General features: G+C 43.2%; 1 protein-coding gene across 4 annotated transcripts in view; it reads left to right on the top strand.

Annotated features, from left to right (window-relative positions):
- The window catches only part of PTPRZ1 (protein tyrosine phosphatase receptor type Z1), a 301,694-nt gene that overhangs the window by 97,496 nt on the left and 180,550 nt on the right, over positions 1-23,648 (top strand). For all 4 annotated transcript variants that reach the window (XM_073652058.1, XM_073652061.1, XM_073652060.1 and 1 more), the window contains exons 2-3: positions 12,029-12,091; positions 19,748-19,924. In XM_073652058.1, the coding sequence (XP_073508159.1) occupies positions 12,029-12,091; positions 19,748-19,924 (240 nt within the window). The remainder of the gene's footprint in view (positions 1-12,028; positions 12,092-19,747; positions 19,925-23,648) is intronic.

Here is a 23,648-nt window from a genome sequence, read left to right as displayed (position 1 = left end):
TGTATTGAACCTCTTTTGAGCTTTTTATTGCAAGAACAAAATTAGGACAGAGGCATATTAAACTACTCTTCTTGTTTGCATTACGTCAAGAATAAAAAATATTATTAAGGTGCTGTATGGCAGTATATCACAGATCAATCAATTCACAGTCATACAATCTGCAGTTCATGCACCTCCCTATCACTTGAATCTTTGTATCTTTATATAATTATTCAGACTGAGACTACCTCTCCCATTTTCAATGTTTTTCAACAATGTAGTTGTACAATACAATCACATTTGGGCTTTTATATCCCCTATCTGTTATGATGAGCTGTGTGCTCTGAACTCCTATCTCTAGCCTGTAAAATCCTAAAATGACCACTGCTTTACCTGCCCTCATGTTTTATAGTCCCTGATTGACTGTACTAAATCATGTGATGAGATAGCTGCAAGTCTTTAAGGCAAAGTTCACATGACCGTGTGAGGCATTATGAGCCCACTCTCTGGATGATGCAATCTTCAGCAGTGAATGAAATGGTACCTGGCATTCTTTTTTTGATTCTTGGGAATCGAAACACAAATTGTTAAAATTTGACTGAGATCTGCGAATTTCAGGAAATTGAACTTGAGGTTGATTAGCAGTGGACTGATTCGCAACCGATTTGTTCCGCTCATCTCCAATCAAGATAACATGCATCTTGGTATGTGTGCTATGTTAGGAAATGCTAAATCTGTATGATAACTAGTAACTGTTTTTTATATAGCATCGGCATTCTCCACATCACTATAGAATAGGTCAAAGCAACAGACATAAAATGTAATGTAATACAATCAAATGGAAATTAGCAAGCAATGAAGCATTAAGAATAGGGATGAGCAGACCTGTGAAAGTTCGGGTTCTGGTACCCGATTGAACTTTAGTCCAAAGTTTGGTTCGGTACCAGAACTGTACCCGAATCTCTCTCTCACTCCTCCCGGAATTCACCCGGAACTCCGGACACTGAAATGGACTTCTGGGAGAAGTCCGTGTTCGGAGTTCAGCACCAGACACAAGGTGTTCACTACAAACCCCGAACTTTAAAGTTCGTGTTCGCTCATCTCTAATAAAGCGAGAATAAATCATACCCTTTAATAAAATGTTAAAGAATTTCTATCACCATAAAATGAATGACATTCATGGAGTAGAAGCAGAGTTGATCATCCAGCATAAAACTTCATTAGGTAGTGTGATATCATCTTGGCAAATGAAGCGGGAATGTTAGCCACTTAAATGTGTTACATATAGGAACAACAGTGTCAGACTATAGGATCACCCTATTGACAAGGGAAATTGTATCACCCAATTGTTAACTTACATTTATAGGAGGAACAACAGAGCATCTCAGAATTTAAAGTTTTATGAAAACATGCACCTGAAATGTTCTTTTTCATAGGAAATATAAATATCTAGTAAAAAAAAAGCAGGTCAGAAGAGCTAGCTGCACCCCTTTAAGTAGGTTAAGCTAAAGCTTCTGTGATTTTCTGTAGTAACATTTTTAATAAAAGACAAAGCTTTTGGTAATGACCGAATATTTTATATTCTTTTTGCAAAATATGAATATGTAAGTTTTTCTGCTCTAAAATAGGTTTCTAGGATCAGTTAAAAGGATCTGCTTTTTATTTTTTTCCACAAACAGAACCATTCTTGTCCACAGACAATTAGATTAATCCTATTTTTTGAGTGAAAATAAGCATCAATATTATACTAATTCTTTGTACAAGAGTGACGCTGTATCGTTAAAAAAATGAGGACCCTTTTTTCTAATCATTGACATCAAGATTATAAATATTCTAAGAAGCATTTTGCTAATACAGTATGTACTATGATATAGTGACAAGACAGGTTGCGTATTGCTATATTTCCCCAAGATTCCTCTAGTATGTATGCTAAGCTCCATTAAGTAGCATACTCATATAGGGAAAGCTCAGAGAAGTATAACAAATCCATGAACGCTGGATACTCCTAGTAAAGTATAGTTTGCTAAGGGCTTGATTCTCACCTGTCCATACTCCAGAGCCAGGCCTTGCTCCCATTTTCTATGAACGCCTCCCTTTGCAGTCCTCCATGCCAGATATCTCAGGTAACCTAGTGAACTCATCTTACACCATTAACCTAGACCTTTGAAGGCTGGCTCAGACAGAGCCCATGTGGTTGTGTATTAAGTAGCATCATCCACAGTTCCCTCCAGTTTGTCAAGAGATTGCTTCCACTTAACTTGGCTTAGCTCCAGCCAGGTGTCTATCATCTCCTTTGTTACTCCTGACATCCATGCTACAACCAATGTTATTTACAAGCTCAGTCCAACTTACTAGGTGTTGTCCACATCTACCACTCAGGGAGCAAGTTGTTAAATTCTCGCAACTGTTCTCAATGCTGTTCACACCCGGCCTCTACAATAGAGGTGATACATCTCTTCTGGGAGTCTCCAGATTAAGCAGTGGTGTATAGGTATTCTATGGGCAACTATTTTCTTGTTACAAGTCCCAATTTGGCTGCATCATTGCTGTTAACCATTGGACTGCTGGTAGATAACAGACTGCATTTACATCTCTGTGGTTAACTGCTTCCCTGATGGAAGATACCAATGTTATACATAGGAAATGTAACTGTAAACCTTTCCACATCTGGCTCAGATTCATATGGTGCTACTTTCCCTGTTTGATTGTCTGCCATCCTGTAACCCCTGGTGTCCTGGTCCTCAATGACTCGTATCTTCCGCATAGATATGCTTTGTTTCACCATTAAGAACACTCCTTGCCGCTCACCCACACCTACAGCATAGAGAATCTACTTCACTAGGTCAGTCCGATAGAGGGCTTTTGTAACTCTTGTTTTTGGTCCTAGATTTTTATGGAATATGTGTGTTTGGGTAGTGGAACTACCCTTCCCTTTCTGGTTTTCTCTATAGCCCTCACTCAATGCAGGTGTTGGACTGATTCATAACTGTGCTTAAAAAGGTTTGCAGTGTGTGCACTTTAGTTAGAGGATAAAGAAGTTGTCTGTTCAAGAGACTCTGTTACTGAGGACTGCTAGTCTGCAGTTGGTGGTATTGGTGGTAGGACACCTATATAGTCTAGGAAACTAATCTCAACCAAGCAAGGCTTAATTTGTGCTCTGTGTCTGGATGTGAAGGATTTACATTTATTTTGTTCACCAATTGTTCACCAATAAAAAAAAGAACAGTAGAAGCCCTGTTTGTACCAAACATTTGAGTCACTGTATTGCCTATATAGCTAATCTTCAACAATACAATTTTGGTAATATCCACAGATAGAAATGATATTCAGCAAGGAAATTACAGTTCTTAAATTCATGTACAAATATGATTAAACCCTTCCCGCATTAGGACGTGAATTAGCATCCTGTGCACACGCGGTAGATGCCAGCTATATTACATAGCTGACATCAGTATGTAATAGAGCTCGGGCTGCGGATGTTAACGATTTAGCTTGATAGATAGAACTCTGAGAGCCACAGTTAAATGGAATGCTCGTCGTCATGTGTATCAGCTCCCATCAGCCTCTACAACATGATTACGGAGGGTACCAAAGGGTTACCATGGCAGACCATGATTTTCACTATATACTGCAATATTTTGGTATTACAGTATATAGTACAAGCGATCTCAGGTTCAAAAACTAATGTAATAACCAATAAAGAAAAGTTTTAAAAATGTAACAAAATATAAAGACTTAAAATCACCCCCCCCACACACATACGTTTTACTTTAACTAGCCAAGCCAAATTTTTCAAATTTGACATGTGTTATTTTATGTGGTAATAACTATGGAATGTTTCAAAATATCCCAATGATTCTGAGATTTTTTTTTATTGTACTTTATGTTAATGGAAAATGTAGATTGATATGTTTTGTGGATATTTATGAAAATATTGGAAAAATGAAATTTTAGAAAAATTTGCAATTTTCTAATTTTTTATCTTTACATACCCTTAATGCTGATAGGTATACTACATAAAAATGTTAAAACATTGAAAAATGAGAAATAGAGACATATGAGAAATGTTATTATTTTGTTAAGATGCTAGAAAGTTTAAATGTTTGGCAGTAGTTTTTATTTTTTTCAAGAAAATGTAAGAAAAAAATATTTTTAAGAGACCTATACAGATTTAAAGTGACTTTGAGGGGCTTATTTACTGGACAACCCCCAAAATTGATACCATTTTAAAAATTGCTATCAGGTGTTTATCCCTTCAAGTGCTTCACATAAATTAACGCAAAGCTGAATGAAATAAATGTAAAATATTTTTTCCACTATAATGTTATCATAAAAACAGTCCACCATAGCTGGCGACCCCAAGGCAACTACTTGGCCTCCAACTGCCATTGCAACCATTTCCACACAATCATGAACTCAGGGTACCAATGTGGTTCAAGACAGAGCCCTTTCCTTCTGTTAACCATTTTGATGCTGCTATTCATAGCAGCATCTAGGGGGTAAACGGCCATGATTGATGTCAACACCAATTGTGGCCAATGCAGCAGGGCATCAGCTATAGACTGATGACATCCACTGCATTTTCATCCATTGGCGTATGCTATCCTCTTATTTCTCAGGTCAGTAAAAAGGTGTATTGGTGGTCATTAAGATGTTAAAAAGTGATGAAAAGTAATGAAACAAATTAAAATATTTGGCGTCACCATGGCCATGTAAGTCTATCAAAATATAAAACTAACGAACACATATGGTAATTACCGTATAGAGAAAAAATAAAAAAGCCAGAATTGCTTTATTTTGATAACCCACTATTGATTAAAAAAAGCAATAAAAACGATCAAAACGTCATGCACATCCTAAATTGGTATCAATCAAACATTGACTCACCCCTCAAAAAACAAGCCCTCAAACAGCTCCATGAGTCAATGCTCCAGGTCTCAGAACATGGTGACACAAAGCAAGAAAAAAAATGACAGTACATTGTATGGCAAAATGAATGGTGTCATTCAGAACTTTACCCACAATCCCTCATTCGTCTATATCGACAGAAAAATAAAAATGTTATTGCTCTTGGAAAACCAAAGCACAAAAACAAAAAATTCCCTGATCCTTAAAGGGTTCATCTTAAAATGGCCAACATGTCCGGAATTAGTAAATTACTTTTGTGTTTTTACATCAGAAGTAACATTGTTACTTACAGTTTTCTTTTTATTAGGCCTAAAGGATTAAAATTATTAGACATGACAGTGCAAGATTCTGCTGTCACTAGCTATTATAAGACACGTAAAAGAACATGTAAGTGATTTGCCTGGAAGGAAAGGAGGTTCTACACCACGGGATGTAAACATGGAACCTGCTGAAGGCTGAACACCAACGTCACTAAGCATAGTAATTAAGAACATATTAGGGGGAGACCCCTGCACCATTGGAGCAGGTCTGCTTCATCACATGGATATGTTGTACCTTTTGTAGGGTGTGCTTCCGCCCCTCCTTATGATGGTATGCCGTACAGTCATGCTATCCACGCCCCAATAACTTTTGTTGTAAATGATAGTGTTGAACATTGTATGTCAGCTGGGGAAGTATTGAGTTCTCATGTCTATTGTAGAGGTAAAAGGTATAACTAAATGTGTACTTAAAAAGTTAAGTCTGTCGTTAAACGATCTGGGTGTTAACGGTGTGTGTGACCAGGGTCTTGTGCACATCCTGGTAAAGTTTAACTGTTTATGCGATGGATAAGTCCTCTACAAATGTAGTGCCGAGGTGTACAGTCCTATCATTGTCAGTCTTGCCAAGTAATAATCATGTCTGTTAGCTAACAAAAAAGCTCTGCTAAATCTGTATTCTTTCTCTACATTAAAGGGGTTGTCTCACCTTAAATGGGTAAAATTGCAAAGTGCTTGTAAAAACAACATATTTTGCAATTTTCCTTTTATAAAAAATCCTCTCTGTTCTCAAAACAGAGGGATTTTTAACTCTATAGTTTCTCCTAGACAAAGAGCAAATTCTTTGCCAGAAGCCTGCAAGTGCTGCTCTGAAGGTGTATGGATCAGCTTCAGAGCCAGGGGTGGACATATCGTTGGTGCAATCTGTGCAGCCGCACAGGGCACAAAAGGTAAGGGGGTCACGTTAACCTCCAAAGCAGGTAGAATTGGGCATTATGATGCAAAGGGCCCATATATTGTTCTGGCACAAGGGCCCTTATCTGTCTTTGTCCGACCCTGTTCAGTACCCCTACTCTCCTCCAATGCTGCTGAGGAAAAGCTGCCTCTGCTTGCAGCATCGGAGTGCCCACAGTTCAGAACAGTGGTTTAGTCATGCTGCTGTGCTAAACTGTCAATCATCAGAAGTGCTCCGCCCCCTAGGAAACAGGAAGCCAGGAGACTGGAGAGTGATGTCTCCTGTAGATAGATCCAACAACCCCTTTAAAGCAAATTTGATAGAATTGCTCAAAATAGTCATTAGACTATTTGTGTATTTTTTACATTAAAGGGAAACTGTCATCTGATTCATGATCCCATCATTTCAGAGAAAATGTACTTTAAAGATCTAGTCCAGCCCCCGAACTGTTCTACCACTACTGGAGGTGATCGTCAGGTTTCTATGTACAAGAGACCTGTTAGTCACCTACAACGGTGCAGGCAAAATCCCTGGCTATGGTCCCTGGCTGAATCTTTAAAGTATATTTTCTTTGAAATGCCAGGGTCTTGATGAGAAAATCATACCTGGCTGCAATTGTGCAGCCAGGATCTGATTCATTATGCCTGTGGGCAGCATGAGTCAGATAGTAGATTCTCTAAGGGAAAGTTTACAGAGTGAAGCTAAGGGCTGGCTACATTTGTGTACTTGGTGTAAAGTATACATCAAGATCTTTTCTCCCATACTTTAAAGCATACATGCCAAACTCTGGCCCTTGGGCCAAATCTGGCCCGCAGGGTGGTTTTATTTGGCACATGACACCAGAACCACCACCCCTACGTGGGGCCCATTATTTTGTACGGAGGACTATGTGGGGCCCATTATTATGTATGGAGGACTTTGTGGGGCCCATTATTCTGTATAAAGGACTTTGTGGGGCCCATTATTATGTATGGAGGACTATGTGGGGCCCATTATTCTGTATGAAGGACTTTGTGGGGCCTATTATACTGTATACTGGTTGGCCCGCGACTTTGTCCAAGTTTTTCAATTTGGCCATCTGTGTATTTGAGTTTGACATCCCTGATTTAAAGGGAATCTGTCAGCAGGATTTCACACCTCAAACTATTTATATGTGCATGTAGCTCTTTCAAACACAAGTCCAGCAATATCTTTACATGGTCAGCCTGTTTCTCCATTACTGAGAAATCAGCTTTTGAATTGATATGCAAATTATCTGAAGCTTTTGTCACTCCAGCTCTATTCCCAGCTCAGTGCCACTCCTTCATATCCTAAGATGAATAAGGTCAGCATTAGGTACATGCAATAGAAGAACTAATAGTAAAATATATTTTATATTTTTGTAGAGACAGAAGAACATAAAATGTAAAATATACTACTACTATTACTTTTCCAGCAGCCTGTTCTCCTACTCTATATTCTGTTGTGATATATTGCAACTCATTGTACATTTTTGCTTCATCTATTGGATAATCATATTTTAATTCAACAATTGTGTAATCTTGTTTGGCCAACAGTTTTTCTCCTGACCCCTCAGGCATTGGCAAACTTACATGTTCTCTCTATAAAGTGAAGGAAAATATACTATAGATAGCCTATCTTCTTTGAGAACAAAAAAAAAAGTTAACCCCTTTGCACACCCTGCCATAAATGACACATGGTTATTGTGAACATGTATGGTCTCACTCACATGAGCGTATAACTCAGACGAGTGCTGATGTTTTATGCAGCACGATTGTTTACCATGGCAGCCGGCTGAAGGTCCCCATCATGGTACACTTCTGAAGATCAGCTATAGGCTGAACTTCAAAGGAGACCGCGATTCATATCATATACTACAATAGTGTGGGATCAATACATCGTATGTACCCCAAAATGGCATAAAAAAACAAGCCCTTCCACAGTTCCATTGATTACAAAATGAAAAATTTCACGGGTGTCAGAAAATGGCGACAAGATCAAAAAATATTTATTATACAAGTTTGATATCGCCTTAATTGTAGTGACCTGTAGAATTATGTTGCCCTGGCATTTCTACTGCACATTGAATACTGCAAAAACAAAACCCAAAAAAACATGGCTGTCTGACACCGAGTCACTTCTCCCGGACAAGCAGTGAGGCGGGGAAATTAAAGAGTCCGAGGTCGAATGCCAGGAGAGAATGTCAAAGGCAAAAGGGGTAATACAATCGAGTATTCAAAAAGGTGAATCCAAGGTATGGCAAGAAAGATCAGAATGTCAGAACACAGAGAATAGAGCAAACACAACACCGAGCATGGGTATGGCTGGCAATGGTCTGACCATTGCCAGCCAGCTAAATAGCCAGGTAATCACCTTGAATGGGTGACACCTGGAGGAAAGCCCGCAGGCCCAGACAGATTGATCAGCTGAGCTGTCATTCACAGTATAACAGCCCAGCATACCCCTTGCCTTTTGATTAGGCGGCTGAGCTGTCACTAACAATACTGACAGCCAAGGACGCCTCTGATCCTCTAGGGTGGCAGAGCTGTCACTCACAGCGTCCTTAGGACACTGTGTGGTGGAATCGTGACAGGCACAATTTGGAATTTAAGTTTTTTTACTATTTAACCCAACTTAGAATATTGTTTCTATTTTTCAGTATATATACAGTAAATTAAAAGCTATCATTCAAAACAAAAACTTGTTCCCCAAAAAAGAGGGGTCCTAATACTGCTATATCGGTAGAAAAATAAAAAAACGTATGGCTCTTGGAAGAAGAGAAGGGAAAAATGAAAGCGTAAAAAAAAAAGAAAAATTTGCTTGTCCCAAAGGTGTTAAAATCTTACAGTCTGATCCTTCTGTCAATCATCATCTGCTGAAGGGGAAAACCTAAGCTACATCATATACATTATAAAGTTGGTCAGTTTTGTGGAAACCGGTTTTGACATTAAAGAAGTTGTCCACTACTTGGACAACTCCTTTTCATCCCCCACGCTTGGCCCCGATAAAATAAAAAAGCCTATACTTACCTTCCATGCCAGCGCCGTTCCAGCTGTGTCAGCACTCTAGGTCCTGGGGCTCTCATGCGGTTATGACACATGACCCTGGGGCCCAATCAGCGCTGGCGTCACTGTCCCCGCCTTCTGTCAAATTGAACATGAAGAGGAAGTCAGAGAGCAGCTGCAGCCCCGACTTCCTCTTTATGTTCGATTTGTTCGAAGTTGGAGACAGTGACGCCAGCGTTGATTGGGCGCCAGGCTCACGTGTCACAACAACCGCACGAGAGCCCGAGGACCGCGAGTACCAACACCGTTGGAACGGCGCCGGCACGGGAGGTGAGTGCAAGCTTTTTTTATTTTATCGGGGCCAAGCGTGGGGCATGAGAATGGGTTGTTCAAGAAGTGGACAACCCCTTTAATTTATAAACACATTTAGTGTAATTTCCCAGAGTTTTTCAAGAGGACATTGGCCCAAAACACAGTTGCAAAGTGAGACCTACTGTCCCAAGAAATGTGTCACTTTTTTTTGCGGATTCCTTGGAGAATCTTCACTAAACTTAAAGGAAATGTCCACCTCTGGGAGGGGGGAAATTCTTTTTTACTTAAATGCCTGTACTTGGGGTTAAAAATTATATTTGCAATTAGATTTCATTAAAAAATTAGTACTGTTTTGGTTTTAACAGGCTTCTTTTTCCTTGCACATTCAATTTTAATGTAGTCTGTAGACATAAATCACCTGAGAAGAGCTAAAAAAACGAGATAAAACAGATAAAAGACTTAGAAACTCTGCTATTTGACTGTCAGAATGAGCTCACTGACAGGTTCTCAGTTAACTCATTCTACAGGGAACAATAGACAGTGCAACACAGAGGTTATAGAAGGCAAACAGTGCAAAATTTTTCATTAAACCAAATTACAAAAAAAATTTAAGCCAAAAATGCATGCATTTAAGTAGAAAAAAAGTCCCCAAAAAAAGATCAACCTCTTTAATATTGAGGTCAAAGGACTGCAAAAAGACACGTAGAAAAAATGTGCGGCAAACTGTGTCAGAAACTGGACACCTAACAAAAGTAAATGCTTTATGCAAGTTTACAAAAGCAGGATTGCCAAACCAGAGAACTGAATTCCACATTATAAATTCTTCCAAATAAAGTGTTATTAATTGACTCTACTCAGAGCCCTGAACATGCTCCATATAGTCTTCCTCTGTTTGCAGGAGAGCTCAAGGCAAGTTTCACCAGTTCTCAGTGATTAAAGGATTAAAGTTATTTTCATTACTTTTCATTTAAAGCTCAAAGGTAATCTAAAGAAAAGTGGCCTTAATTAATTTTGCAAAGTACAATCATAGATGTCCTGACAGATGATAAATAGCATATACCTACATTGAAATATGTTATTGGGCTCTGTTCCCACTAGTGACTTGGCTATCATTTACAGTATAACCACTATGCCAGAAGTGTTATCTAGCAGATCCTGGAAAATTCTGCTAAACTCAGTTGACTTTAATTAGGTCCACCAAGGTCTAGCTATATTTAATGACATTATTTCCTCCCCCCACAGTCAAAATGTAAGCTTGGATGAGTTGGAGCCCTGGTGGATTAGCAACATATAGCTGTTCTCTGAATGACTATTTTCTATATCTGTGTAATGTGAAAGCCAGTCACCTAAAGGGATTGTCCTGTGAATACAAGTAACGATTTACTGATCAGTGGGGGTCCAAACACAGTGACCTGCACTATCAGCAGCAGGGGTGATTTTTACCACTGGTGGGGCACTTTTAATTCCATCAGTAAATAGGGTGGAAGGTTGGATGCCCAACAGTCACTCCATTCATTCTTTATGGGGTTGCTTGAAAAATCCAAACGCAGCGCTCGCCATTTCAATGAGGAATGAATGGAACCATGGTCAAGCTTGAACATTTATTCCCATTATAGAATGGAGTCGTAAAGTCCCCTCTTCTGCACATCGGTTTGGTTCAAACAGTCAGACCCTCTCCTGTATTTATGTATCAGCAGCATAGAGGACATTACACTGCAATACTGAGCAGTGTAGCTGTGACTCCAGCACTGGGTTGAAATAAAACACTTGCTGGAAAGCAGCAGCAACTACTGTGTCTCTCTCTTTACCCTTCTGTCTAGCTTATCTACCTCCTCTTCCCCTCTCCATAGACTTCACTTATTGTAGACTACAGCTCACAATTGAACTCATAGTCCATTTAGTAGCTGCTTTTCAAAGTGAATGGTGAGTTAAATGGGGAAATGGCTCTTTAGTGGAGAATAAAGCATATATTACCAAGTTTCTTAGATTCATTGTACTTTTAATTTATACAGAGCTTATTCGAACACTGCCCTTTTTAATAATGTAAGTATAATGCTAAACTAACCTCTTTCATGTTTGTATATGTAACTTATGTGTAATTTTGTTTGTAGACAATGCAACCATACAGTCATGGTTTTCTTGTATTGATGTAAACTAAAAAGCCTAAAAAACTCTCATTACAAGTTGGAATACAAAATAATTTTTCTTCAATCACTACCCTAAAATGAGGAAAAAATTCCCTTTCTTTAGTATATTTAAATATATTTTTAGTCCATAGAGAAAACTGAGACATAAAAGTTAGGAGAACTTTGAATATGAATCTCTGTTTTAGCCTCCACTGTCTTCAATGAGATGATCAATGTCCTACATTAAAATATCAGTGCCATAATAAGAAATAAGAAAGGTAAATCCTGGGGATTGGTCACCTCTGGGAGTAAACTACTTGAATGCATTCTGTTGTCAAGAAGTAATAGTGTATTTTTGTTTGTAAACGTTAAAACTGTAGTAAGAACAATAGCTTTTATTTTACATTTTTGTTTTATCTTAGATATCCTAAAATGATTAATGTAACCTTACAACCATACTCAAGAATACATTTGTATCTTTTGCAGATTTGGTGAGTGGATATCGACAGCAGCGAAAATTAATTGAAGCTATAGATTGGTCATATACAGGTAATGATAAAAGTTGTTTGCACCATAAAAACGTTATCCTTTCATGTCAACGTTAGATGCAGTAGTAGTAATAATAGTCAAATATTTAGATTAGTTGTGGATATGTCACTCATTTAGGGCGTATAAATCGGTCGCAGTACACGGACTGGCTGACCTGACCATGACAGCTGCATAGACATTCATGAAGCTGTCACACTCGGGCCGGAGAGCCAGTCCGCGCACTGCGTTCCGATCTTGCACCGATTAATGCGGCCGTCTGACAGTGCTCTTTAAGGCTATGTCCCCACGATGCAGAAATGCTCAGGATTTTTTCCTGAGCGTTTCTGCATCTCCCTGGCAGAAAAAACGCATGCGGATTGTACATGCGGATTGTACATGCGGATTGTACATGCGTTTTTCCTGCCAGGGACATGCTGATGTGAAGCGTTCTTCACTTGCATTTCCGCATGTGGGTTGACGATCGCTTTCCAAGCGATTTTAGCATCACTTGGAAAGTGCTTGTCAACTTGGTCACACTATATAAATCTGACGCGCCCCCTGGGCCAGTGTTGTTGGGGATACCCGGAGCCGGATCAGATGGGGGTTGTAGTCTCCGAGTGGCTGTGACCCGGTCCGTGCCCAGGGTGTCAAGCTCAGTGTGTGGCAGTCCTTACTGATGTTACTAAAGTTCTTTATGTCGACTACGCCACCCGTTGAATTGCGGTCACTACGGCCGCCGCTGCAGCAGGGTCCGCTGAGGCTGATGGTGTTTGTGCAGCTTAGGTGGTATAACCCCCAACGGGAGGGGTATAGCCTCAGGGGGTCAGGTGCAGAGGATGGTGGTTGTAGAAGTTCAGGGAAGATGGTAATGAGAGTCAGAGTCGGGTTGTGCAGTTCAGGGTTCTTTACTTACTGCTGTTCTTGTACCGGTCACTCCGGCCTTGAGTGACCACCCGAGCCGTGCTGCGTCCACCAGGTCCTGGACTCGGCCAACCCCCAAGTAGTTCTGGAGCGTGGTTCTGAGCTCCCTTTCTGTCCTGTCCTCGTCTCTGGCCTTCCCCACCAGGGATCCACCTATGTCCGGCTCCCTCGGGCCTCTTGTTGGCGAACCCTTGTCTCTGGGTTCCCTGACCCTATGCGTGGTCTGCCTTCCGGGTGGATTTAGTGGGTGATCGTGGCAGATCGATCCTGCCCACGACCTCCGGTTCCTGGCTAAGGTGTGCTGTAGCCTCTGCCAGCTTGGGATCCGGTACCCTGTTGCCAACTCTTCACCCTCTGGTCTAATTTGGGCTCTTGGAGTTCCTTCTTTCTCCCCCTCTGGGTCTTTCTTTCTCCTCTCTCTCTCTGGGCCTTGGGGCTGCTCTGCTCCTCTGCTTTCCTCCACTGCTCTGCAAAAGACTGACAGACTGACCAGCCTTCTACAAAAGACTCCTCTGCAAAGACTTACTGACTGACCCTGATCTAAGATGGTGCCCACCTTATATACTCCCTCTATGTGTGAGCTCAGGTGACCAGCACCCAATGAGCTCCTAACTTTACCCAGGCTGCTCCCCCTATCTGCCCCTACACTACTGGGATGTACCACCCCCCTCCCACTCCAGCCAAGGACAGACTCGGTCGTACCTGCACATTATTAAGTGGGAGTACCATTGGTCTGTCCTCCGGAAATGGGATGTGTGTAGTGCATGCAGCTAACTGAGCTCAGTTCCACACTCCATCCTTACCCGGGAGTGGAATATCACACCTCTGGGTTGAGGTGCAATACCCCTGTAGCAGCCGAATCCTCAGGGTGCTACATTCCCCCCTGGTAAATCACAGCACGTCCTCGGGCTGTAAGATATAAAAAACACCAAAACATACAATTTTTTTTTTCATAAAACATAAACATATAAAACATCATATATTATCAGCATAAACTTTTCATATAAAACTTATCATTAGAAACATTCTTGTCTTCTGGTTCCTCCGGTCACGGTGCAACTTGTGACCGGGTAAAGTGCGACAGTCTCTTGAAGAAACACGGTTTCCTATAAAACCGGTAGGGGGCGCTTTAGGAAGCGCAACTATATACACAGGGAAGGTATGGCCGCTCTCAGTCCTCGGCCAGGTATTAGGGAGGATTGACCGCTCTCAGTCCTCGGTCAGTGGGAATAGGGACACACGGGGTTAACAGTTCACTCTTGGCTGGTCCCAACGGGGACTATATTTAAATTAGCAGCATGGCATATACCCTAACGGGTAACTTTATACAGTCTCTTCACTACCGTACTCAACGACGGCGTCCTCCTGCTCTTCCTTTGTGGACAGTTTCAGTTTCAGACCCGTCCGGGTCCTCTTGCTCCTCCTCACACCGCAGCTCCTCCTCCGTCAGGCGATGCACATGGAGGGCGTAGGGTCCTTTGGCACACTTGTGCCGGGTGAAGGTGACCTCGTCCCCTAAATACAGGTCACGACCTCTGTGTCCCTCCGGTAGGTGGGACTCAACGTCTCTCCTGGTCACGAAGACGTCGCCTGGGGTGCGGTGATCCCTGATGAAACCCCACCCATGCTGCAGATTGAACTTTATCACAGTCTCGATGGTACGGGGACCATGCGCTGCACGGGGGTCTCTCCTGGTTCGGCTCTTCTGCTCCGCGCTCCTTATTTGGGCTTGTTGTTCCCGGACCCGCCTCTCTCTCCGCTCCCTCTCAAAGACCTTGAGCTGCTGGCGGCAGCACTCTGCACGCTCCGCTGCGGCTGCCCGAGTCTCCTGAGTGAACCCCATAAGGTCTTCTCCGGTGGGATCCCACTCAAACTGGGTCTCTTCTAGCGGGGGCGAGATCCTCTTTATGGGCTTTGGAGCCGGAATCAGGGGTTCGTCTAGGGGTCTCTCTTTCCGGAGTCGGGGATGGTAAAACTCCGGTGGCCATATGAAGGGCTGCCCATCCGGGCACGTATGCTGGGCGAACAGGTCTTCACCCAGGTGCGGCACTCTTGTTCTTATGGGCGCAGTGGTGGTAGCGGCGCCCGGGTTTCCCAGGCCTTGCGACCAGGCTTGGGGCACCTTGAAAGTAAAGGGCACCGTAAGAACGGCGGCGCCCTGTGTTACTCGGCCCTGCGGCCAGGCCGGTGGCTCCGCGGAGGTAGGGGGCGCTGTTGGAATTGCGGCGCCCGGGGGTACTAGGCCTTGCGACCAGGCCGATGGTACTTCCTGCTTGGCCACGCTCGGGGTCGAGGCGTGTGACGTCACAGGGGTCGCGGCTTCCGTTTGAGGCCTAGTCTGCGGCGGTGACGTTGCAGCGACAGGCACTGCAGGGGGTACTTCGGGCTCTGCGACGGGGAGCTGGGGCAGGCACGCGGTTTCCCGGCTCGGGGTAGTGACGTCCCCTTTACCTGCCTCCATTCGTTCGGCTCCCTTCTCGGCGCCGTCTCCTGCCTTCAGTCCTCCTGCTCCATCCTCAGAGGCGGTCTGTCTCCTTGTCTCGGGTGGCGTGCTCCGCTGACGAGTCTCGGTCTGCTGGGCCATCTCTCGGCTCCACTCCGCCAACGTCTCTCGCTGCACCCGGGCCATCCTCCGTGCGAGGCCCTCCAGCGCGGTCTGTGCACACTCCCGGTCTCGGGGGAGCTGTGTTAGGATCTCCAGCAGGCCTTCTGGAGTGGCGACCTGCAACAGGCTCCTGACCACTGGGTCGGTGCTGCCTGGAGTGGCGGCCCGCATCAGGCTCCTGACCTCTGGGTCGGTGCTGCCTGGCTCTCCCTCCATCTCCGGGTAGGCTCTCTCTGGACTCTCTTCCAGACGTCTTGTCTCCTGGTGCGCTCTCTCCATACTGCTCCAGGCGACACCCATCTTTGCTCTGTTCTTCTGTCCCCGCCCACATTGAGGGTGGTCCCGGGGCAACTTCAGTTCCAGGGGCAGTTCTCTTACGCTGATGGACACTTCCAGCATCACAGTCTCTGTTGGTGGGCGCGGTTTCCGCTTTTGGCGGCATTCTTCGACCTGGCCCACGATGGGAGGTGGCCTCTTGCCACCCTCTGGCACGCCCATAATGGCGTCCGCTCTTCCAAGGCGGGAAATCTTCGGAAATGGCGGGAATCGTCTCCCAGTGGCGGGAAACTCCATGGATGGCGGGAAAAAGCTGCAAATGGCGGACAACCGGCGGGAAACGACCTGTGATGGGGTCCGTTGGCGGGGACCCTCCGGAACCGGCAGGAGACTTCTTTTTGAGGTAACTGTGTACTTTTCTTCAGGCACGCAGTACCCGGTTGTTGCGGGCACGTAATCCTGCCGACTACGCCAAAGTTGACGCGCCCCCTGGGCCAGTGTTGTTGGGGATACCCGGAGCCGGATCAGATGGGGGTTGTAGTCTCCGAGTGGCTGTGACCCGGTCCGTGCCCAGGGTGTCAAGCTCAGTGTGTGGCAGTCCTTACTGATGTTACTAAAGTTCTTTATGTCGACTACGCCACCCGTTGAATTGTGGTCACTACGGCCGCCGCTGCAGCAGGGTCCGCTGAGGCTGATGGTGTTTGTGCAGCTTAGGTGGTATAACCCCCAACGGGAGGGGTATAGCCTCAGGGGGTCAGGTGCAGAGGATGGTGGTTGTGGAAGTGCAGGGAAGATGGTAATGAGAGTCAGAGTCGGGTTGTGCAGTTCAGGGTTCTTTACTTACTGCTGTTCTTGTACCGGTCACTCCGGCCTTGAGTGACCACCCGAGCCGCGCTGCGTCCACCAGGTCCTGGACTCGGCCAACCCCCAAGTAGTTCTGGAGCGTGGTTCTGAGCTCCCTTTCTGTCCTGTCCTCGTCTCTGGCCTTCCCCACCAGGGATCCACCTATGTCCGGCTCCCTCGGGCCTCTTGTTGGCGAACCCTTGTCTCTGGGTTCCCTGACCCTATGCGTGGTCTGCCTTCCGGGTGGATTTAGTGGGTGATCGTGGCAGATCGATCCTGCCCACGACCTCCGGTTCCTGGCTAAGGTGTGCTGTAGCCTCTGCCAGCTTGGGATCCGGTACCCTGTTGCCAACTCTTCACCCTCTGGTCTAATTTGGGCTCTTGGAGTTCCTTCTTTCTCCCCCTCTGGGTCTTTCTTTCTCCTCTCTCTCTCTGGGCCTTGGGGCTGCTCTGCTCCTCTGCTTTCCTCCACTGCTCTGCAAAAGACTGACAGACTGACCAGCCTTCTACAAAAGACTCCTCTGCAAAGACTTACTGACTGACCCTGATCTAAGATGGTGCCCACCTTATATACTCCCTCTATGTGTGAGCTCAGGTGACCAGCACCCAATGAGCTCCTAACTTTACCCAGGCTGCTCCCCCTATCTGCCCCTACACTACTGGGATGTACCACCCCCCTCCCACTCCAGCCAAGGACAGACTCGGTCGTACCTGCACATTATTAAGTGGGAGTACCATTGGTCTGTCCTCCGGAAATGGGACGTGTGTAGTGCATGCAGCTAACTGAGCTCAGTTCCACACTCCATCCTTACCCGGGAGTGGAATATCACACCTCTGGGTTGAGGTGCAATACCCCTGTAGCAGCCGAATCCTCAGGATGCTACAAATCCATGCAAACAGCATGGATTTATATACTGTTTCTGCATGCGTATTTGCCTATACAATGCATTTGAAAAACGTATCAAAAACGCATGTAAAAACCGCATGCGTTTTTCTGCCAAGGAGATGCAGAAATGCTCAGGAAAATTTCTGCTTCATTTCTGTATCTTGGGCACTAAGCCTTATACAGGCATGTAGTATTTATGGCCTATCCTAGAGATAGGTTGGATTGCCGGGTGGTCCGATATTGATGACCTATCAAATGTAACAAATTAACAGACTGTGCTGGGGCGTATCACTACACACTGTGTCACTGTCCAATCAGTGCTCTGTCAAGGAAAATAGTAACACCCAGTTGTCAATTTATTTGAAATTTTCTATGTGGAGTATATGGAGAGGGATGGCACAATGCAGATTTATGAGAAAAGATGCTGCAAAATTGTTATTGGGGACATATCAGGAGGAATGACAGCTACTTTTAAAGTAAGCATAATAATAATAATCTTTTTATTTATATATGCTTATGCTTATGAGAAAAGCTGAGATCTAACTCCACAAGAAAATATTATGAAAATCATGTTGAAATGCATTTGTGATTATTTATATCAATACAATGGTAGGTATACGTTGTATTTCTCCCTACACATTAGTTCAAGTTTACTTTGAAATTAATCTTGTACAAACAAGATCTAAACGATCAGATTTAGCACTGGAGAAGTGAGGGAGTGCACCAACAAGAATCAGCATGAACACCACCAGTATCTATGCCAAGTCTCCAAGCCTTACATAAGATGCCTGTGAAACATGATACATCTGAAAATGATAAAGACATGTACATCAAAAGGAGGAGGCTCTGCAAAAAGAACTGATAGAAACCTAAGAGGCGTACACTGACTGATGATAGGAGATGAAACTATAATCATAATAATATCTAAGAAGATATAGGACAACTATTTTGTGTTCTAAATTCCAGTTACATTACGGGCCAGAGTCATTTAGATTGGTGTTGTGCTTGTCTTAAAGGGAATCTGTCATGTTAGATAAGGCTTTTACCAGCAGATCTAGGGTTAATCTGCAGGTAAATTACATTAAAAAGGTGTCCGGCTGCCTTATTGATAGAGCGGAGAAAATTCAATTTATTCCTCCTCGGAGCCACCGGCTACCAGTCATACAGCCGTGCCAGCATCTTGCCAGAAAAGTCACACCAGTCAGGGACTTGAGTCCATTTCTGGAGTAAGTTAAACCAGTAATGTGCCGTAACTTTGTAAGACTTTGTCGCTCATGCTTTGCCACGTCTTGTCCCACTGATGCTCTACCCACGTTGGCGGATTTCACTGGGACTTGCATGAAAAAGCCACAAGTAGCAACATTTTTTAGAAACTTTGGGTTGTGCTAAAATAATTGCGATTTTTCAAAGAGTTTTATGCCAGAAATCTGGGGAAAAGCTTTGATGTATTGAGAACTATATATTAGTGTTCTCATTTTGTTACCACTGCTAATTTTGCCGGACTGACATGCCTTAGCCCATCATGGGCAAGTATTCCATTTATTTTTTTACTAAATATGTGCTCAGACCCTTTAGTTACACTTGAAATTGTAATGCTCTCATCATGCACATAGGTCAGATCCTTAATACATTTAATTATTTGTTATTTTAAACCAATAAGAATTGTCCATAGCAACAAGTGATGTAATCTAATTATGTTTCTGAGCTTCTTCTGACCTTTGGTAACCTATTGTTGTATCTGTTCATGAGCCCACAAGTGGCTCCTCTTGTGCTCTTGTGGGCTGATAAAATAAATTGTGGGCTGTATGAATAAATTAAATTGAGGATCTGTTTTCCGAGCCACGAATAGCCTTTAAAAACTCACTTTGTGCACCATGCACATGGCACAACTGCATGGCTTTGATGTTCTTTCATACAAGCTCCCTCAGTTGTCATATAAGCATCTTTATTCTGTAAAAGCAGGGCTTGAAGGGTAGGATATCTGCTTGCCACATTTTTTTAGTTGGTGTCGTACAGTGCAGTGAAGAGGCCCAATGAATGTCTATGGGAGCTAGAGTTATACTGCATCATATAAGGGTCCTTATACTGCTTTACTACTTATCTTGAAACTTTTAATCTGATATTTAATATAATATTTCTATTACAGAAAGCTTTAGCCAAACAAATTGGGTGAAAAAATATCCAGCATGCAATGGTGCCAAACAATCTCCCATCAACATTGATGAGAATCTCACTCAGTTGAATATGAATCTGAAGAAACTAACATTTCAAGGCTGGGAACAAACATCTAATCATACTTTAATTCGAAACACAGGAAAAACAGGTATATATATTTTTTCTTTTTTATGTGCTGTACCTGGAAAATTACAGTTATTATCACCAAGTAACTCAAACTGTTAAATGGACATAGTAATTGCATAATCATATTCTACTTTGCCTGAAGTCATGCAAACAGCCAATTTCTAGGCAGTGACCTAAAATTGCACGAGAATCAGCAATATTTGTGAGTTAGCAGACACTACACACTGCAGACTCTCCTTTCCAAAGAAGTTGACTCATCCATGATACGATATTTAATGTCTATTTGAGTCAAAGGGCATATGGACATTATAGATTGGGATACGTGAGCCCAATGGAGATCCAAGCTTTTGTGAGCCCAATGGAGATCCAAACTGTTGGAGCAAGTGCTATTCCGGTAGACGGAAACTTAATTCATCTATTCTAAATGAACACTGAATAATATATTTCCTCTGCAGTCGCGATGCAGCTGAAATGCCTGGCTGACTGCCCTTTTTAAGGATTGCATTTTAAAATGGGTTATTTCTCATGAGTTCTCAGCTTCTGAACATTTCCGTGCACTGTTAGTATATCTTCACACTGACTTTTGTTTACATACGAGCTATTTCAAAAACTCTTTGAATAAACTTTGAAATGAATCCACTTCAAAGTCCACATAAAAAAACTGTGTGAACCTACCCGTACCAGCCCAAAAACATCTTGACAATTGTGAAAACTAATATATGGTATATTAGAAAGGTGTATAAGTTTTAAAGGGGTTTTCCCACGAACGGACGTTCATTTTAATCAATAGCTCTTGGAATAATAATAACTTCCACAATTGGATGTGTTTAAATACAATGTTTCTGTGCTGAGATAATCTTATGAATATTCCCCTGTGTAATGGCTGTGTCTGACCGTGCAGGAACATGGTCTGATGATACCACAGCTCCTGGGCAGGGGAGGAAGGAAAAGAGTATACAGACATTACAGCAGGGGATCGCAGCTGATTCTTTCTGTAAGTTGAAACATTTCCCTGCCTTTTTTTAAACAATGTTTTACTTCAAAGAAAGAATAACTTGTGATCCCATGCTGTCCTGTCTGTATACTCTTTTTGCATCTTCCCCTGCCCAGGAGATGTGGTATGATCAGACCATGTCCCTGTACGGCAGACACAGCCATTACACAGTATACAGTACACAGCAGGGGAACATTTATAAGATTATCTCAGAACAGGAATATTTTTTTTTAAACACATCCAAGTGTGGAAATTATTATTATTCCAAGATCTATTGATTAAAATGAACTTTTGTTTGTGGGAAAACCCCTTTAACCCCTTTACCCCCGAGGGTGGTTTGCACGTTAATGACCAGGCCAATTTTTACAATTCTGACCACTTTCACTTTATGAGGTAATTACTCTGGAACGCTTCTACGGCTCCCCCTGATTCTGAGATTGTTTTTTCGTGACATATTGTACTTCATGATAGTGGTAAAATTTCTTCGATATAACTTGCGTTTATTTGGGAAAAAAACTGAAATTTGGCGAAAATTTTGAAAATTTTGCAATTTTCAAACTTTGAATTTTTATGCCCTCAAATCAGAGAGATATGTCACACAAAATACTTAATAAATAACATTTCCCACATGTGTACTTTACATCAGCAAATTTTTTTTTTGTTAGGGAGCTAAAAGGGTTAAAAGTTGACTCGCAATTTCTCATTTTTCCAACAAAATTTACAAAACCATTTTTTAGGTACCACATCACATTTGAAGTCACTTTGAGAGGTCTTTATGACAGAAAATACCCAAAAGTGACACCATTCTAAAAACTGCACCCCTCAAGGTGCTCAAAACCACATTCAAGAACTTTATTAACCTTTCAGGTGCTTCACAGGAATTTTTGGAATGTGGAAGAAAAAAATGAACATTTAACTTTTTTCACAAAAATGTTACTTTAGACCCAATTTTTTTTATTTTCACAGGGGCAACAAGAAAAAATGGACCCCAAAATTAGTTGTGCAATTTCCTCTGGGCACGCAGATACCCCATATGTGGGGAAAAAACACTGTTTGGGCGCACGGCAGGGCTCGGAAGGGAAGGAGCGCCATTTGACTTTTTGATTGTAATATTTGCTTGAATAATTAGCGGACGCCATGTTGCATTTGGAGAGCCCCTGACGTGACCCCATTTTGGAAACTAGACCCCCCAAGGCACCTCTCTAGTTGCATAGTGAGCACTTGGAACCCCCAGGTGCTGCATAAATTGATTCGTAAAAATGAAAAAGTGTTTTTTTTTTGTTTTTTTTTTCACTTTTTCAGTTTTACGAATCAATTTGTGAAGCACTTGGGGGTTCCAAGTGCTCACTATGCATCTAGATAGGTGCCTTGGGGGGTCTAGTTTCCAAAATGGGGTCACTTGTGGGGGAGCTCCAATGTTTGGGCACACAGGGACTCTCTAAATTGAACATGGTGTCCGCTAACAATTTGAGCCGATTTTCCATTCAATTTGTTAGCGGACACCATGTTGCATTTGGAGAGTCCCTGTGTGCCCAAACATTGGAGCTCCCCCACAAGTGACCCCATTTTGGAAAGTAGACCCCCCAAGGCACCTATCTAGATACATAGTGAGCACTTGGAACCCCCAGGTGCTTCACAAATTGTTTCGTAAAAATGAAAAAGTGGAAAAAAACACACTTTTTCATTTTTACGGATTAATTTGTGAAGCACCTGGGGGTTCCAAGTGCTCACTATGTATCTAGATAGGTGCCTTGGGGGGTCTAGTTTCCAAAATGGGGTCAATTGTGTGGGAGCCCCAACGTTTAGGCACACAGGGGCTCTCCAAACGCGACATGGTGTCCGCTAACAAATTGGAACCATGTTGCGTTTGGAGAGTCCCTTTGTGCCCAAACATTGGAGCTCCCCCACAAGTGCCCCCTTTTTGGAACGGATTCCTGATTTGTCAATTTTATTATGTAGTGTTATATGCCAGTTGTGTATTACAACCTGACAAACACTACACAACTGAAGTATGACAAGCTGACGAACACTACGTCAGCTGTGTAGTGTTCGTCTGGTTCTCATACGTCAGAAATTAATTCAATAGTCTTTCATGCAGAGGCCACGTTTGTCGGGGCAGGTGTCACATTGGTAAATGGTGTCCTTGCATATTCCTCTTCGGTAGCACACTCGGCACTTCTTTTGTGACTTACCCTTTTTTCCGCTGTGAGGGATCTGCCCCGGGAAATGCTGGCCCGGTACAATTCGAGGTCCTTCAGTTCCGGAAGTAGTGGGACCCGCTCCGCCACCACTGCCAAATATCAGGGCCTTGATAACTGTCTCCTGAAAGTGAAGATACGACGCAGAAGTCTGGCCTGCACATTGAGACAGAAGGAAAGCGTTGTGCATTGCCATCTGAACAATGTGCACGGCCAGCTTCTTATACCATACCTTGGCCTTTCTCAAAGCACTGTTCAGCTGGAGTACTTGATCGGAGAGATCAACTCCCCCCATGTACTTGTTGTACCCCACTACACAGTCTGGTTTGGCGACCTGTGTAGTGGAACCTCTTACAGTGCTGAGGGTGCTGCCATCACCATGTATGGTGGTCAAGAGAAGGACATCCCTCTTGTCCTTGTACTTGACCACCAACAGCTGGTCGCTACATTTGGCTCTGCTCTCACCCCTTCTGAGCAGCTGCCCAATTAGCGTCTTTGGGAGGCCTTTCTGATTTTTGCGGACAGTACCGCAAGCTGCGGTATGTTGCGCAGAG

The sequence above is a fragment of the Phyllobates terribilis genome, unplaced genomic scaffold (genome assembly GCF_046119375.1).
Source record: "Phyllobates terribilis strain yellow unplaced genomic scaffold, ASM4611937v1 Scaffold_11__3_contigs__length_659146591, whole genome shotgun sequence".
Lineage (NCBI taxonomy): Eukaryota > Metazoa > Chordata > Amphibia > Anura > Dendrobatidae > Phyllobates > Phyllobates terribilis.
This window is presented reverse-complemented; position numbering and strand designations above follow the sequence as displayed.